This window comes from Labeo rohita, chromosome 13 (assembly GCF_022985175.1).
Source record: "Labeo rohita strain BAU-BD-2019 chromosome 13, IGBB_LRoh.1.0, whole genome shotgun sequence".
Lineage (NCBI taxonomy): Eukaryota > Metazoa > Chordata > Actinopteri > Cypriniformes > Cyprinidae > Labeo > Labeo rohita.
Genome location: NC_066881.1, coordinates 22,984,760 through 23,000,278, shown reverse-complemented (window position 1 = coordinate 23,000,278; position 15,519 = coordinate 22,984,760). Strand labels below are relative to the sequence as shown.

The 15,519-nt window shown below is 35.7% G+C and overlaps 1 protein-coding gene across 3 annotated transcripts in view; it reads left to right on the top strand.

Annotated features, from left to right (window-relative positions):
- The window catches only part of rock2a (rho-associated, coiled-coil containing protein kinase 2a), a 50,625-nt gene that overhangs the window by 18,173 nt on the left and 16,933 nt on the right, over positions 1-15,519 (top strand). For all 3 annotated transcript variants that reach the window (XM_051126819.1, XM_051126817.1, XM_051126816.1), the window contains exons 2-13: positions 5,322-5,403; positions 7,937-8,037; positions 8,842-8,979; positions 10,290-10,550; positions 11,720-11,864; positions 11,955-12,093; positions 12,211-12,302; positions 13,986-14,145; positions 14,286-14,346; positions 14,468-14,479; positions 14,571-14,699; positions 14,782-15,009. In XM_051126819.1, coding sequence (XP_050982776.1) covers positions 5,322-5,403; positions 7,937-8,037; positions 8,842-8,979; positions 10,290-10,550; positions 11,720-11,864; positions 11,955-12,093; positions 12,211-12,302; positions 13,986-14,145; positions 14,286-14,346; positions 14,468-14,479; positions 14,571-14,699; positions 14,782-15,009 — 1,548 coding nt within the window. The remainder of the gene's footprint in view (positions 1-5,321; positions 5,404-7,936; positions 8,038-8,841; positions 8,980-10,289; positions 10,551-11,719; positions 11,865-11,954; positions 12,094-12,210; positions 12,303-13,985; positions 14,146-14,285; positions 14,347-14,467; positions 14,480-14,570; positions 14,700-14,781; positions 15,010-15,519) is intronic.

The following is a 15,519-nucleotide window of genomic DNA, read 5'->3' as shown; positions in this document are numbered from 1 at the left end:
TTGAAAACTGCTTGGTGGATTTACAGAAGTGGTAGTTCCCTTTTTAACTGTTCCAAAATCTGCCAACAGCTTTGTCAATGGATAATAAACATTTTTTTAAACAAATGTTTGTCATTAATGTTGAGTAAATATTGTGCAACATTTTGCATTTAATTTCAGCATGTCTCATTTGCCATCATAAAAGTTTATTACAATGTTATATCAGCCATCTGCCACACTTGTCTGTAAATACTGGCATCAGCATTAGTTTGAAGTGTCTGGCTTCCTAAACAGCTCTTAACTAAATACAACAGGCTGCGTGATGTGAGAAAGGATTACAGAATAAAGAATAAATTATCAGGTTGCCACATTTGTTTTAGGGCATGTTGTCACGTTTTTCAGTCATATTCAGTTTTCTATATTCCACTTTTCTTGAGATTTTATTTTGTTTATTTTATCCATGTTTTTGCAAGATTTAAAAAAAAATACCGGTCTGCCAATCAGCGCATATATCAGTGTACAGCTAATTGTTACACACAAGGGAGTTAATAAACTGAGAGGTTGTCAGTAACATGAGGGTTAAAGTGTGAGAATAGGGAGTGCGAGAGAGAGAGGATGTCTGCGGGTTTAACTGAAGCGTGGATAATCATTTGTCATTATTGCAGTTAGTGTTGGTTGTGTGAGTGTAGGTGGGAGTGACTCACAGTTTGTGTGTGTATGTGTGTATGGTAATGTTAAAGTGTCGAGATGCAGTATTTTTAACTCCCACTCATGTGTCAGTGTTTTCATTCGCCTTTTGCATTAACATGAATTTCATGCATGTTTCATAACAATTATGTTGTTTTTTTCATTAATGTGCGAATCTGTAACTCAAAATTATAAATCATAACAATGCACATGATTACAGTCTGTCATAGGTCACTTCTAGAATTTTTTTTTTTTCGCGTTTTGTCTGTAGTTTGTTTTTGTAGATTGACAGTTTTCCCAATGTAATGAGAATCTTAGAGGACTTATACAGTAAGAAAAAAAACAATCTTCACTGTTTCAGTGACACAGAAAGGGGTTTTCCCCACCATGTGTGTTGGGCATCTCTTAAATACTTTAATGGTTACGTTACGTTACGTTACGTTATCCTGGTCTGTGGAGGCTGAAGGTCAAGTCTAACCTTTTGCACATCAGCAGAGGTTTGTTCAGCTCTTTAAGTTCGTTCAGTTAAAGGTTAAATGTTAAAATGCTTGTCCCAGGTTAATGTGCAAAATGGCACATATTAGTGGCTCAGAGAATACACATTTTCTAGTTAAACTTTAAACAAAGCAGAAGCAAAAGCTGCAACTCTCCTCATGTGTTGGGTTGAATATGGAGCTGCATTTTTAAGCTGAAGATCCAGTGTGGTTGTCCTATGTGTGTGTTTGTACAGATGGGTTACATGTGTGTTCATGGCCTAGAAACGGTGGCCCCTTATATTTTTAAGCTTTTCAGCACACCTCACACCATCCTTATGTTTTAAATGTTTACTTTGGTGTGTTTTGGTATGTTCTGTTTCATGTCTCTGTTGGGTGTATAGAAGCGGGGGCCACAGGAAGAAATGATGTCATCTCTAAACTGCACTATGACATTACAGCAGTTTCACTGGAGCCTCTGGTGGCAGGTGTCATTTCCTGCCTATGTGTGCTGTGTGATGGTCTTTTTTCCTTAAATAGAAGTTTTATATTTTAAGTGCTCTGTACTGGGAAATGTGGTGTTGATATGGTGAAATGTAACGGACACACACAAGTCCGATCAGATGTCAGTCCCATGATGCCATGCAGTGTTTTCTACAGAATTTTGCAGCTTTTCAGTGGAGTAGTCAGATGTTTAGTATGTCAGAGCCGTTACTGAATTAACACATTTAACTGATTCATAGTTTTATTCTTCTATTTTCATCTTTTTAATACATTATTGGTCCCACTTTATATTAGGTGTTTTATTTGCATTAAAATAAATTGTTTGGGTAAAAAAATTCTTGTGCTTATGTTGTATTGCAAAATGCTTTTGCTTCTAGTGAGGTGAGATACGGTGAAGGTTGAAGACAGGTTTAGTGTTGTGGTTAGGTTTAAGGGTGAGTTAAGGGGTAGGGGTGAGGTCAACAGTGTAGTTAAAGATGTAATTACAGAAATTATAGATTTAATTACATGCAGGTGTTTGCATGTAATAAGTACAACGTGAAAGCATGTTTGCGAACAGTGAATGCAAATGATTTAAATGATTTAAAGGGGTCATATGATGTTGCTAAAAAGAACATTATTTTGTGCATTTGGTGTAATGCAATGGATTTACGCGGTTTGAGGTTCACATTTTCCACATACTGTACATTAGTGTTGCTCCTCTCTGCTCCCCCTTTCTGAAAAGCATAAATTTTTACAAAGCTCATCGTTTTGAAAAAGTAGGTGTGCTCTGATTAGCCAGCTATCCAGTGTGTTGTGATTGGCCGAATGCCTCAAGCATGTGACGGAAAAGTTACGCCCCTTACCATGTTCTGAGGCTGTGTCCTGGTGCGACGAGACAAAAAAAAATAAAACCTATTATAATTGAGGCATTTTTTTGCATCCAGTGAGGACATAATTACTGATTATAATGACCCATACTGTCTTTTTACATGTTGCAGTGTATTGTGTTACGTCATGTTGTGCTGGGCACATTTGTGGTCATAAAAACAACAAACAAGGACTACTCTACACTGCTCAAAACTTGCGTTTGAATAGCCAGTGGCAAATTCTTTGAATATGAAAACGTACTTACAAGCTGTGAGTCGGAAGTGCCAGACTGTCCCCACTTTATAGTGAGCACATCCGGCATCGTAGGCTACTCTTCCAGGTTCAGGAAACGGTCCTCTGTAAAATGCACTGCACACACTTGAATATTTGCGTTGTACTGTTCTGGAACAGTGTTGTACATATAACTTAACCACTGATTTCTAGTTGTGTACTCATTTGGAAGGCCAAACAAAATACTTTCACTTTCACACGGAAACACACCGCGTCTCCACAACATGGTGGCGGTTGCAACAATACTACAGCGAGCATAAAAGTTGCACCTTGTTTCTTTGCATATACATTTGGGTGGTGTTATGCAAATCTTCCTACATTGTGATGTAGATTTGTCGGGGGGGTGTCTGAATGAGCTGTTTTAGAAAAGTGTGGCCGAGTCTTAACTTTTATAAAGAATATCTCTTTGGGTTTGAGACTTCAATCTTCAACTTTACAGATCTTATATATGCACGAACAGCTTGTAACACTCCAAAAACAAAAGAAAACATGAAATCGCATCATACAACCTTTTTAAATGTTCGTATATAGTAGGTAAAGACACTTAATACAACGTGGGTACAAATGATTTATTTAAAGGAGAAGTTTTCTTTCAGAATGAAAGTTTCCTGATAATTTTCTCAACCCCATGTCATCCAAGATGCTTGTGTCTGTCTTTCTTCAGTCACAAAGAAATTACGTTTTTTGAGGAAAACATGCCAGGATTTTTCTCCATACAGTGGCCGTCACTGGGGATCAACGTCCAAACTGCAGTTTCTACACAGCTGCAGTTTCTATCTCAGCTGAGGAATAAAGGTCTTATCTAGTGAAAGATGAGCAATGTGATTTAAAAAGTATATACATTTGTATTTTTCTTAGAAAATGACAGATCGCTTTGCTAGATAAGACACTTGTTCCTCAACTGGGATTGTGTAGAGCCCTTTAAAGCTGCATGGAAACTGCAATTTGGACCTTCAACCTGTTGGCCACCATTGAAGTCATATGGAGAAAAATCCTGGAATGTTTTCCTCAAAAACCTTAATTTCTTTTCAAGTAAAGAAAGACAGATATCACCATCTTCAATTACATTGAGGTGAGTAAATTCTTAGGAAATGTTCATTCTGAAAGGGAACTTCTCCTTCAATGCATTTATATTAATTATAAAAGTTATAAATGATCTGTTAGCTCTTTTGTTTCCAAACTTAGGAAGAAAAAAGAATTGTCATCATTATGGTGCAAAATCATTATCATCATCATCCTGACACAAAAGAACCATCATCATCGTCATTAAAATGTCTTGTACTGGTACTCAGTCATGACATGGAGCAAAACTGGCCTGCTGGTGCAGTCTTAAGGCTACTTAATGGCCAAATAAAAAGTGCATTAAAATCATCACTATGTTAACAATGGTGGCTCTATTCGATATATATCACCCTGCCCTACTACAGAGTGAAGTGAGATACAACAGATGCACTTAAAAAGCTAAAGAGTAAAGAATGTGTCCATAAAGTTTTCACATTGTGCAGTAAAACGTAGAGAACTGCTGGAAGTTGTGAAGGCAGGGCAAGAGAGAGAGTGAAAAAGCAAGAAGAGGGGGAGAGGTGTGGCTGCTGGACATTCCGAATGCTTTTCCGGTAAGGGTTTCCAGCGAGACCATGCCTGGTATGTCGGTCACAACAGACCTGGTCTTGCTTCAAAGCGCTTTACAAGCACAGCAGTGCCATAACCACCAACCATCACCTCAGTCTACATGTGCAGGAACAAATCTATGGGCCTGGTGGTCTCAATGTCTGCTTAATTGTTTTAAATGCATTTCCGTTCATTATACGCAGCATTCCCTCAGGACAGGACATCATCCAGATGCCCAAAAAAGGTGAAGTGTGCTGTGGGTAACACAGGCCGTAATAAAAAAAAAAAGATGATGATGAATGACTTGTCAGATCAGACTTCAACAACAGAAATGGATGTTCTTTTATTATCTACTGACTGTAAAGCCTTGATGACTTATCAATCTTAATTTCTTCAGACTGGATGTTCTGCCTAGCCATTTAACTTCCTTTCCTTGAAACATGCCTGTAGCTCATTCCACTCAGGGATTAAATAAGAGTTACCGCTTAGCATTTGTTTTTTCCCCAGATGAATAAACATTTCCAAAACAGTTACCAGATGGGATTAGTTTTCTAAATTGTTAAATGGTTTAGCTATAATTATTTACATGAATCCATCTTATGTACTGATTCTGATTCTCTGTGGAGGGGGTTTTATTGTCTGGATGTGGGCGTGACAAGTTTATTCGCATGTATTCAGAGCATATGTGATTTATATTATGTTAACATTATGTTTACAGATATTAATTACGATCATTGCTTCTACAATGGCCTTTCTAAAAATTTTTACAATTATAAATGGATTAAAAAAAAAAACAGTAGATAATTTACTTCACAAAATATTACCAAAGTTGTGTAAGAAAGACACAAGCATGTTCGCTTGTATGAATACTATTAGCAAGGAGACGATTATTTTAATGTTTTACTCAGAGTGTTTGTCTTTTTGTTTTAGGACTCCATGAATGCCCTGGTTTTAGATTTGGACTTTCCGGCCTTGCGCAAAAATAAGAACATCGAGACCTTCTTGAACAGATGTGAGTATCTGCTTTTAAAAGGTCATGTTTTTCTCTGATTGTTTTTTTGTGTTATTCTTCGGGTAAAGGAAATACTTAATGGTGGCATCAGGTTTTACAATGAGGCTGCTTCCTGCTCCAACATCAACAGCATTTATTTGAATTGAATTGTTTTGAGTGGCTCTTCCTAATTTGGGCCCCTCACTTTACAACACTGAAGCTCATCACATAAATAATGAACTGTCAACACAAGCCGCGAAAACTGCATTTTTGTGTGATTGGTATGAAGAAATTGCTTGCAGGTGATGTCATGGTGGATTTTAATGCACATCCCCTGCAGGTCATTGCAGGACACTTGTGGCTTACATTTGGTGAAGTTTTTTAATTGTTTAATTGTGTATTAATAAGGTAATATTTAAAAAAAAAAAAACATTAAGTCGTGTGTTTATCTGTTGACATTGTGTGTGCTCACAATTGTAAATCTCATTCTCATAAGCTAAAGAAGTTTTGGCTTGGTTAGTTTTAGAGAGTGTATGGGAATATTAGGTGCTGTAAGATTAGCTCCAGTCCTCCTGCCTATGGGCCAGTACCTTAGGATAGGCTTCAGCATCCCCATTGGATGATGGATGGATGCTGACATAGATAATATTTTTCATGTCAAGTATTCACTTTGTTTTCATAAGTCATTGTCGATTATTTGTTTAAATTCAGTTGCCAGTGCCATGCTTTTGGGAACGCATCTGTGTTTTCTATTCATGCGCTATTAAACTTTTGACTAATTATCACATTCTCTCCCGATTTTGTTCCTGATTCTGCCTGTTGTCATGGAGACCAGTAGGGTTGTATGGACATTATAATGTTTGGTTTGGAAGAGAGAGTGTGACTCAACAGTCCTCTCTTCCAGACTGTGAACTCCCTGCACTCTGCCTTTGATAATAGTCATTGCTGATGTTGTTGTCGCACTAAACGTGCTTAATGTATTGATGAATAACTACTGAACTTTACAATATATACTGAAGATTAAAGTTGTTTTTTGTGAGGAAAATGACAATGGATTTATGAATCTTTTTTGTAGGTCAGTTATAATGCATTATAATCTATCTTTACAATGGCTTACACTATATAAAAGTCGTAAATCATGTAATTTTCACAGCTCACAACTTTCAAAATGGAGTCTGTTTTATGGAGTCTGAAATCTAAAGATGGTCAGTCAGCTGAAAAAATATGTTGATAAACAACGGTACAATCCATTGTGTGCATGTACTTCCCTCACAGCCTCTTGTTCATTTCTGTCAACAATTAAGTGTGATACTTCCCTGATCAAGGTATATGATGGATAAATACTGGCCAATTAATCATTTTTAATTATATTAAATAATTAAATATATTTTAAATGTATTTTATTTAAATACTAATTATAATAGGTATATTTGATATTTATATAATTTTTTTTTATTAGTCAGTCATTACTATTCACAGACCTGGCAGGTCACCAGAAAACAAATTTTGGTTCTTCATGACATGACCAACACTGTAAAAAAAAACAAAAAAAAAACCAGCAGCTATGGTTGCCAGAATTTTACTGTGTAAAAAAAAATATGGTAGCAACATTTTAGGTTTTACAGATTTACCTTAAATTAACCAGTATTTAACTTACAACTTACAGTATTTAACTTTAACTTAAAAACAGTTTTTCATTAACTGATATGATGTTAATATACCAACCTACTGAAGTTCTGAAATCTGTTTAGTACATTTTTAATACATTAATAACCGCCAAGAGCAGGTGGCGATGAGAAAGTCACATAATTAACCAAAGCTCATCACAAGCAGCTTTTCCACAGACTAAGACAGGAAATACTAACATATGTGACCCTGGACCACAAAACCAGACATAAGGGTCAATTTTTTTTAATTGACACACACATAAATAAGCTTTCCATTAATGTATGTTTTGTTAGGATAGGACAATATTTGGCCGAGATACAACTATTTGAAAGTCTGGAATCTGAGGGTGCAAAAAAGTCTAAATATTAAGTAAAATTAAGTTTACAGTAGGAAATGTACTAAATATCTTTATGGAACATGGTCTTTACTTAATATCCTAATGATTTTTGGCATAAAAGAAAAACCAATAATTTTGAACCATACAATGTATTGTTGGCTATTGCTACAAATATACCCGTGCTACTTAGGACTGGTTTTGTGGTCCAGGGTCACATATATACATACATTTGTGTCATTTGCAAAAATACTAAACACCATCATGGTAACACACAGCACTAATGTAATGCAAATAAATAATAATTTAACAACATTAGATACAACCCTAATGATAAGAAACTAGTTATTTTAATGAAAAAACATCAAATGTGAAATGTAATGCAGGGAATTCTGGAAATTCACTGTAAACTATGTTCGTTTTTATTTCCAAAAACTGTGTTGAAATGTGAAATGTATATACTGTATATAGTAGGGGAACTTACTGTTAATTAAAATCACAATCATTTTTTACAGTGAATGAAATTTTGATTTTGATGTGTTATGTGTACAGATGAGAAGGTTATGGGCCATATAAGGGAGCTCCAGATGAAGCCAGAGGATTTTGACCGAGTGAAGGTGATCGGCAGAGGGGCATTCGGAGAAGTCCAGCTGGTAAGGAAACTCTGTTTGTAAAATAGAATTTCAGGATGATTTTTCAGGATTTTTTTGCTATAATGTCTGATGTGATAGTCCTGTACCTAGTTTGAGTAAATTTAATGCAAAGACCATTTATTTGTATAATAGCACATATAAGCCACATGTACACTGGTAAATCAATCTGTGGCATCAGTAGAACATTATAATGTTTTTGAATGCATCACATTTTGACAGAACTTTGTTAACTCCATGAGAATAAGAATAATTGCATTGATTTTAAATGTATTAATAGCCACACTTTAACATACAGACACATTACTAAATACCAAGTGCATTTAAATGCTGTTCTGTTCTGTTCCTGTTGACTGGGTCCTTATGTAATTGTGTATTTACATGTCAGATGTATAAAAGAAAGAAAGAGCATGTGTAGTTTTGTATTGTGTCGTCACTCTGGGTGTGTGTTTGTGATAGTGAGAGGAGAGATGCAGTGGGATGCGTCTGGACAAGCCTGCAGACACAAACAACATGATTACCCAGTATTCTCCTCTGTCAGTTGTCTGACAGGGGCTGTGTGGGTGCGTTATGCCTAAAGCACAACAACAGAGGGTACTTTAAAATGTGGCTTGTCTGAGTGGAAGGGAAAACAGCCTCTCACCGTATTTATTGGTCGTTTTTAAAATCATTGTGAGAGTGAGTCATAAGGCCTGTTAGAAATTGAAAATGTAGTTTATTAGTAATGCATTAGTAAACCTCTCACAAGTATTCATGCAGAGGGTGTGTGATGTCGTTTTGTGATGATCTGGTTTTGTGTTTGTGTAGGTTAGGCATAAAGCCTCTCAGAAGGTGTATGCAATGAAGGTGCTCAGCAAGTTTGAAATGATCAAACGCTCAGATTCCGCCTTTTTCTGGGAAGAACGTGACATCATGGCGTTTGCTGACAGCCCATGGGTCGTACAGGTGAGATGCGCTGACGTTGTTTTTTGAAACCAAAAACTACATGTGCAACGTTTTTTCACATACAAATACTCACTATAGTTTGATCTATGAATTTCAAAGCATTAGATATCACATGGCTATCCGGTATGCACACTACCATTCAAAAGATTAGGTTAAGAAGGATTTTTAAAAAAGAAATTAATAATTTAATTTAGCAAGGATGCATTAAATTCAAAAATCAAAAGAATTATTATTACAAAGAATTTAAAAATATCATGCAGCACATGCAGCATATCATGCATATATAATAACAAGAAATGTTTGATTGCTGAACATTCAGCTTTGCTATCACAGGAATAAATTACATTTTAAAGTATATTAAAGTAGAAAACAATTATTTTAAGTTGTAATTATATTTCACAGTATTACAGGTTTTTTTTTAAACATAAGTTAATCATAAATCTTTCAAAAACATTTATTTAAAAACGATTAATAGCAGACAAAATAAAAGTTTGAGTTTGCTTAATTTATGTGTGTGTACTGTGTGTAATTATTTATATATATATATATATATATATATATATATATATATATATATATATGTATGTATGTGTGTATGTATGTGTATGTGTATTAGGGCTATCAGACAATTATTGTGTGTATATATAAATACAAACACATTCATGTACATATTTTTAAGAAATATTTACAAGTATATTTATTTATTATAATTTGTATATAATTTATAATCTATAAATGCCAATATTTTGTATGTAAATAACATTTCTGTTAAATATATACATTCATTTGTGTGTCTTTATATATACATAATAATTATGCACAGTACACACACATATATTAGGCAAACTTAAACTTTTATTTTTTTGTGCGATTGTTTGTCAGCCCTAAAATAATAATAAAAAAAAAAAAAATATATATAATATATATATATATATATATATATATATATATATATATATATATATATATATATATATATATATATATATATATATTTAATTTTTGTAATAATTATTAATTTCATTGAATAATTATTTTATTTAATTATTTAATTTTAATTATATATATTTAATTATAGTTTACCTTATTGAATTGTTATAGTTTCAATATTTTATTTATTTTTCAAAATTTTTTAGCTAGCTGCTATATTTAAAATATTAAAAAGGTAGATTATGTGTTATGTTAATTGAACCATAAATATATCAGGGTATCTAGTTCGAGCACAGTTATACACAACCATATATAAATTTGTTAATGCTAATTCTTTTTTATTCCCTTCATTTAACAATTCTTCCTTGTCTTTCCCTCAGCTGTGCTGTGCGTTCCAGGATGACCGTTCTCTCTACATGGTAATGGAGTACATGCCAGGAGGAGATCTTGTCAATCTCACCAGTACGTATGACGTTCCAGAAAAGTGGGCAAAGTTTTACACTGCTGAGGTTGTGTTGGCTCTGGACGCTATCCACTCCATGGGCTTTATTCACCGAGACGTCAAACCAGACAACATGCTGCTGGACCGCTACGGACACCTAAAACTTGCAGACTTTGGGACCTGCATGAAAATGGACGGGGTAAGGGGATAACACATCATTGCAAAGCCAAATTTCAGTAGTTCACAGGCTCTCATCAAAACTTTGGTCAGCTTTTGACCAGGCGTGGGTTTTTACCCTGAGTGCAGGGATTTTCAGCCCACCCTCAGATGTAATTGCATGAAAAATATCTTGAACACGTGCCAGTTCTTGTCGAAACTCAAAGGACCAAAGAAAAACCCAGCCTTCCTTTCATTCCTTTATGTCTGAATGAAGAAGACCTCAGGTGGGTTCAGAGGTCATAGGGTCAAACTGAGGCTAAGAAGCTGTTTTAAAAATGCTCAGTTTGTTGACTGAAGATTAAATGAGTCCAGATCAACTTTTTCCCCCATCTGTTCTAGTTTTATAGACTGTCAGCATAAATAGCTCAGTTGTATTTGAACTGAAGTAACATTGAGATCCTGTCCTGCATGTTTTCTGCTTTATCTTTATCATATGTGGTATTATAGAGCAGTAGCTGTAAAATATTGCCTATATGGCTCTGGGATACTTAAATGTTATAAGATTGGTGGAGTCAAGGAAAAAGATCCTAGCCATAAAAACACTAAAGGTGAGCAACAATCTAAAACTTAAGACAGCATATACATATATATCAATACATTTCTATTTATTCAAAAGCAATCACCTCTGAGATGGTGTGTGTCTGTGTCTGCGGGGACATTGAACTCAAGACTAGATAGACCTAGAATAGAAGGTTATGAAATACATCAAATGTTACATAACAGATGCTAATATATAAAGTTCACTGCAGAGACATAGTTTTTGCCCCACATTTGACACATCTGGGGCATTTTTGTCACTTTTATTGCCAGTTTTTGTTCCCCCAAGTCCTGGTTAAATTCTGACCCTGCCCTTTAGTGCCTCAATCCAGCTACAAAACTAGGCTGGACATTTGCTCAGTGATATTATAGTGCCATCTAGAGTAGAGAAGCAGAAGTACACACTAAGAAAAAATGTTTGAATTAGTGTCAGTGCACATCAGTTTGTGTGCTAAAAACGAGTTTGTGCTTACAGGAGAAATTAGATAAAAATAGTAAAAATTCTCTCAGATTAAGGGTAAACAAATGTAATTTGATACATTACTTTTTGTAAATTGTATTTATTTCTACATAGATTCTCTAGATCTAGATTGACAATTTGCTTGATTGTAGACGGGGATGGTTCATTGTGACACTGCGGTCGGGACCCCCGATTACATCTCGCCGGAGGTTCTCAAGTCTCAGGGAGGGGACGGGTACTACGGACGCGAGTGTGACTGGTGGTCAGTGGGAGTATTTATCTACGAGATGCTGGTTGGTGAGTCAGAAATGTGAATGTGTGCGTTCATCTAAATTGTGCATTTGTGGTACTGGATTATTAAGTCAATAAATATTTGTGCGTGTGAAGGTGATACGCCGTTTTATGCTGATTCTCTGGTGGGGACCTACAGTAAGATTATGGACCATAAGAACTCTCTTAACTTCCCTGATGACGTTGAGATCTCTCAAGAAGCCAAAAACATCATCTGTGCCTTCCTAACAGACAGGTGAGCTTTCTTATGCACAGATAGATGTACATGTAGTCATCTGCTCCGTTTTGTTCCATATTATGTATATGTTCCATACAATGTGTTTTTGTGTTTGTGGATGCTTGCATTTGGTAGGGAGGTTCGCCTGGGCCGAAATGGTGTAGAAGAAATTAAAAGACATCCTTTCTTCAAAAACGACCAGTGGACCTTCAGCACCATTAGAGAGAGTGAGTAAAACCTCATTGCCCCATCTCAATACCTCATTAATATGTGAACAGAAATTAAAATAATGTCTGTCTGGAATAACATGAAAAAACAGAAGAACTGTGGCAACGTCTCCAAGATGCTTCCAGAGACCTACCTGCAAAGCTGCCTGAAAAACTATGCGCAAATGCACCTAGGACAAAAGCTGCATTAAAGATTCACCTATAATGTACTCACCCCCTTGTCATCTAAGATGTTTATGTCTGTTCTTTTTTTTCAGTCATAAAGAAATAGTTTTCTGAGGAAAACTTTTCAGGATTTTTCTCCATATAATGGACTGCTATGGTGCCCCGATTTTGAACTTCCAAAATGCAGTTTAAATGCGGCTTCAAACGATCCCAAATGCGGTTGTAAATGATCCCAGCCGAGGAAGAAGGGTCTTATCTAGCAAAAATCGATCATTTTCATTAAAAAAAAATACAATTTAAATACTTTTTACTCGCTCGTCTTGCCTTTCTCTCCCTGAACTCCGTGTATTCTGACTCAAGACAGTTAGGGTATGTCGAAAAACTCTGACCGTATTTTCTCCCTCAATGTCAAAAATCATTTCAAAATCATCCTACATCGCTGCAGAAGAACCGACCCAGTCTTTGCAAAGTAAACATGCAAGAAAGATCAAACACCCTTATCAAAAAAGGTCAAAAACAGCGATATAGGACGATTTCGAAGTTGAGGGAGAACGTGAGATGGGAGTTTTCCGACATAACCTAGCTGTCATGAACCGGAACAAAAACAGTGCAAGCAGACCCTTCTTTCCCGGCTGGGATCGTTTACAAACGCATTTGGGATCGTTTGAAGCCGCATTTAAACTGCCTTTTGGAAGTTCAAAATCGGGTCACCATATCAGTCCATTATATGGAGAAAAATGCTGAAATGGTTTCTTCAAAAAAACATAAATTCTTTACGACTGAAGAAAGAAAGACGTAAACATCTTGGATGACAAGGGGGTGAGTAAATTATTTGTAAATTGTTGTTCTGGAAGTGGACTTCTCCTTTAAAAAGTTCTAAAACTATAATAACTGTTCTCAAGAAGGATGCAACTATAATGAAATCTCAGGGTATGATTATACCGCTACGTTACGATATTTATTATCAACCCTCTTTTTAGTTATGGTATACTGGCCTACTCTAAATTACACTCACACTGGTGTTTTAGGAAGCCAAACAATAGAATAGAAAAATAATAACAATTTTATATTATTTACAGTAATAGCCACATATTGTAAAACAATTGCACTGTGAAATAAATGAATATTTAATGGGTAATATTTCATATATTTCAGTGCTTTCGATTTAGTTCGTTTGACAGATAATGTGCCAAAGCATAATGGCCCAAAACACAACTTTAAAGACATTTTATGTTAGAATAAGAAGTTTATATATAATTTAGAAGTCTATGCATTTAGCCCAGAAGACCTATCATTTCATACCATCACGTGACCACGATGATATCAGAACAATAGATAATACCATTACATCCCTAGTGTTCAATATACATTCATTTTCCAGTGTTACCCAACTAAAAGCAAAGTAAGCCTGTGAGGTGGACGTGAACAATGTTCTCCTTCTCTCTGCTGTCTCGATTCCCTTTATATCAGCTGTTATAAACACACAAAGTGACCCATTTTTGTTTGTTCTCTCTCCAGCTGCAGCACCTGTGGTACCAGAGCTAAGCAGTGACATAGACACCAGTAATTTCGATGAGATAGAGGAGGATAAAGGAGAAGTGGAGACCTTTCCCACACCCAAAGCCTTTGTTGGCAATCAGCTGCCCTTTGTAGGGTTTACCTATTTTAAAGAAGACCAGTGAGTGATTTCTTTGTTGTCACTTCTGTGCAACAAACTATTTCTTGGTACAGTGTTGGATCTGCACTTCATCTCCTGAAGCAAAAATAGTTGATAAATACTGTCACGAATGATCTATTATTATCTGTGTTTTTGTGTAGGTTGTTAAATGCTGTTAACAGTTCAGCTATGAAAAAAGATCACCTAGCATCCAAGACAGAGGTACGACATGGATACTTTCATCAGTCTCTTCAGATACTGGATATACATCATACAGTAGTCACTGATTAGACACTTAAACTAATTAATGTTTTTTTTTCTTTCTTTCTTTTTCAACCCACAGGACAATTTAGCAGTAAGTCTTCACACTCTCTGCTTAATACACATCTTGTTAAGTAATTTATAAATTTAAGAGATGACATTAAATTACTTTATTTTCCACTCAGCTCCAAAAGAAACTTCACTCTTTAGAAGAGCAACTCAACAGTGAAATGCAGGCCAAAGATGAGCTGGAGCAAAAATACAGAAGCAACTGTAGCCGCCTGGAGAAGATCACCAAAGAGCTTGATGAAGAAGTGAGTAGGAGTTTCATCTCTGTGATCTAAGTTGCGTGTATGAATATATAGTTATCTTACCACTTTGCACGTGTGTTCATAGATAAATAGCAGAAAAGGATTGGAGACGACTCTGAGACAGCTGGAGAGAGAGAAAGCTCTCCTGCAGCACAAGAGCGTAGAGAGTCACCGCAGAGCAGAGAGTGAAGCCGACCGCAAACGCTGCTTGGAGAATGAAGTGAACAGTCTGAGGGATCAACTGGATGAAATGAAGAAGAAAAACCAGAACTCGCACATCTCCAATGAGAAGAACATCCACCTGCAGAAACAGGTTTGTGGGTTATATAAACATATGTACAGTTAAGGTCAAATGTTTGCATCCCCCCTTTCAGAATCATTAAAACTGTTAATTATTTTCCCAAAATAAGAGGGATCATACAAAATGCATGTTATTGGTTATTTAGTACTGACCTGAATAAGATATTTCACATAAAAGATGTTTACATTTAGTCCACAAGAGAAAATAATAGTTTAAGTTGTAAAAATGACCTGGTTTAAAAGTTTACATACACTTGATTCGTAATACTGTGTTAAGAGCTGGGGGGTGAAAACTTTTTGAAATTGAAGATCAGGGTAAATTTACTTTATTTTGTCTTCTTGGAAGCATGTAAGTACCTTCTGTAGCCTCTGAAGGGCAGTACTAAATGGAAAAAAAAGATATTTAGGCAAAATAAGAAAACTGTACACATCTCTATTCTGTTTGAAAGTTTTCACCCCCCCAGCCTTCTGTAATAGTTGCATATGAGTCCCTCAGTTGTCCTCGGTGTGAAAAGATGTATCT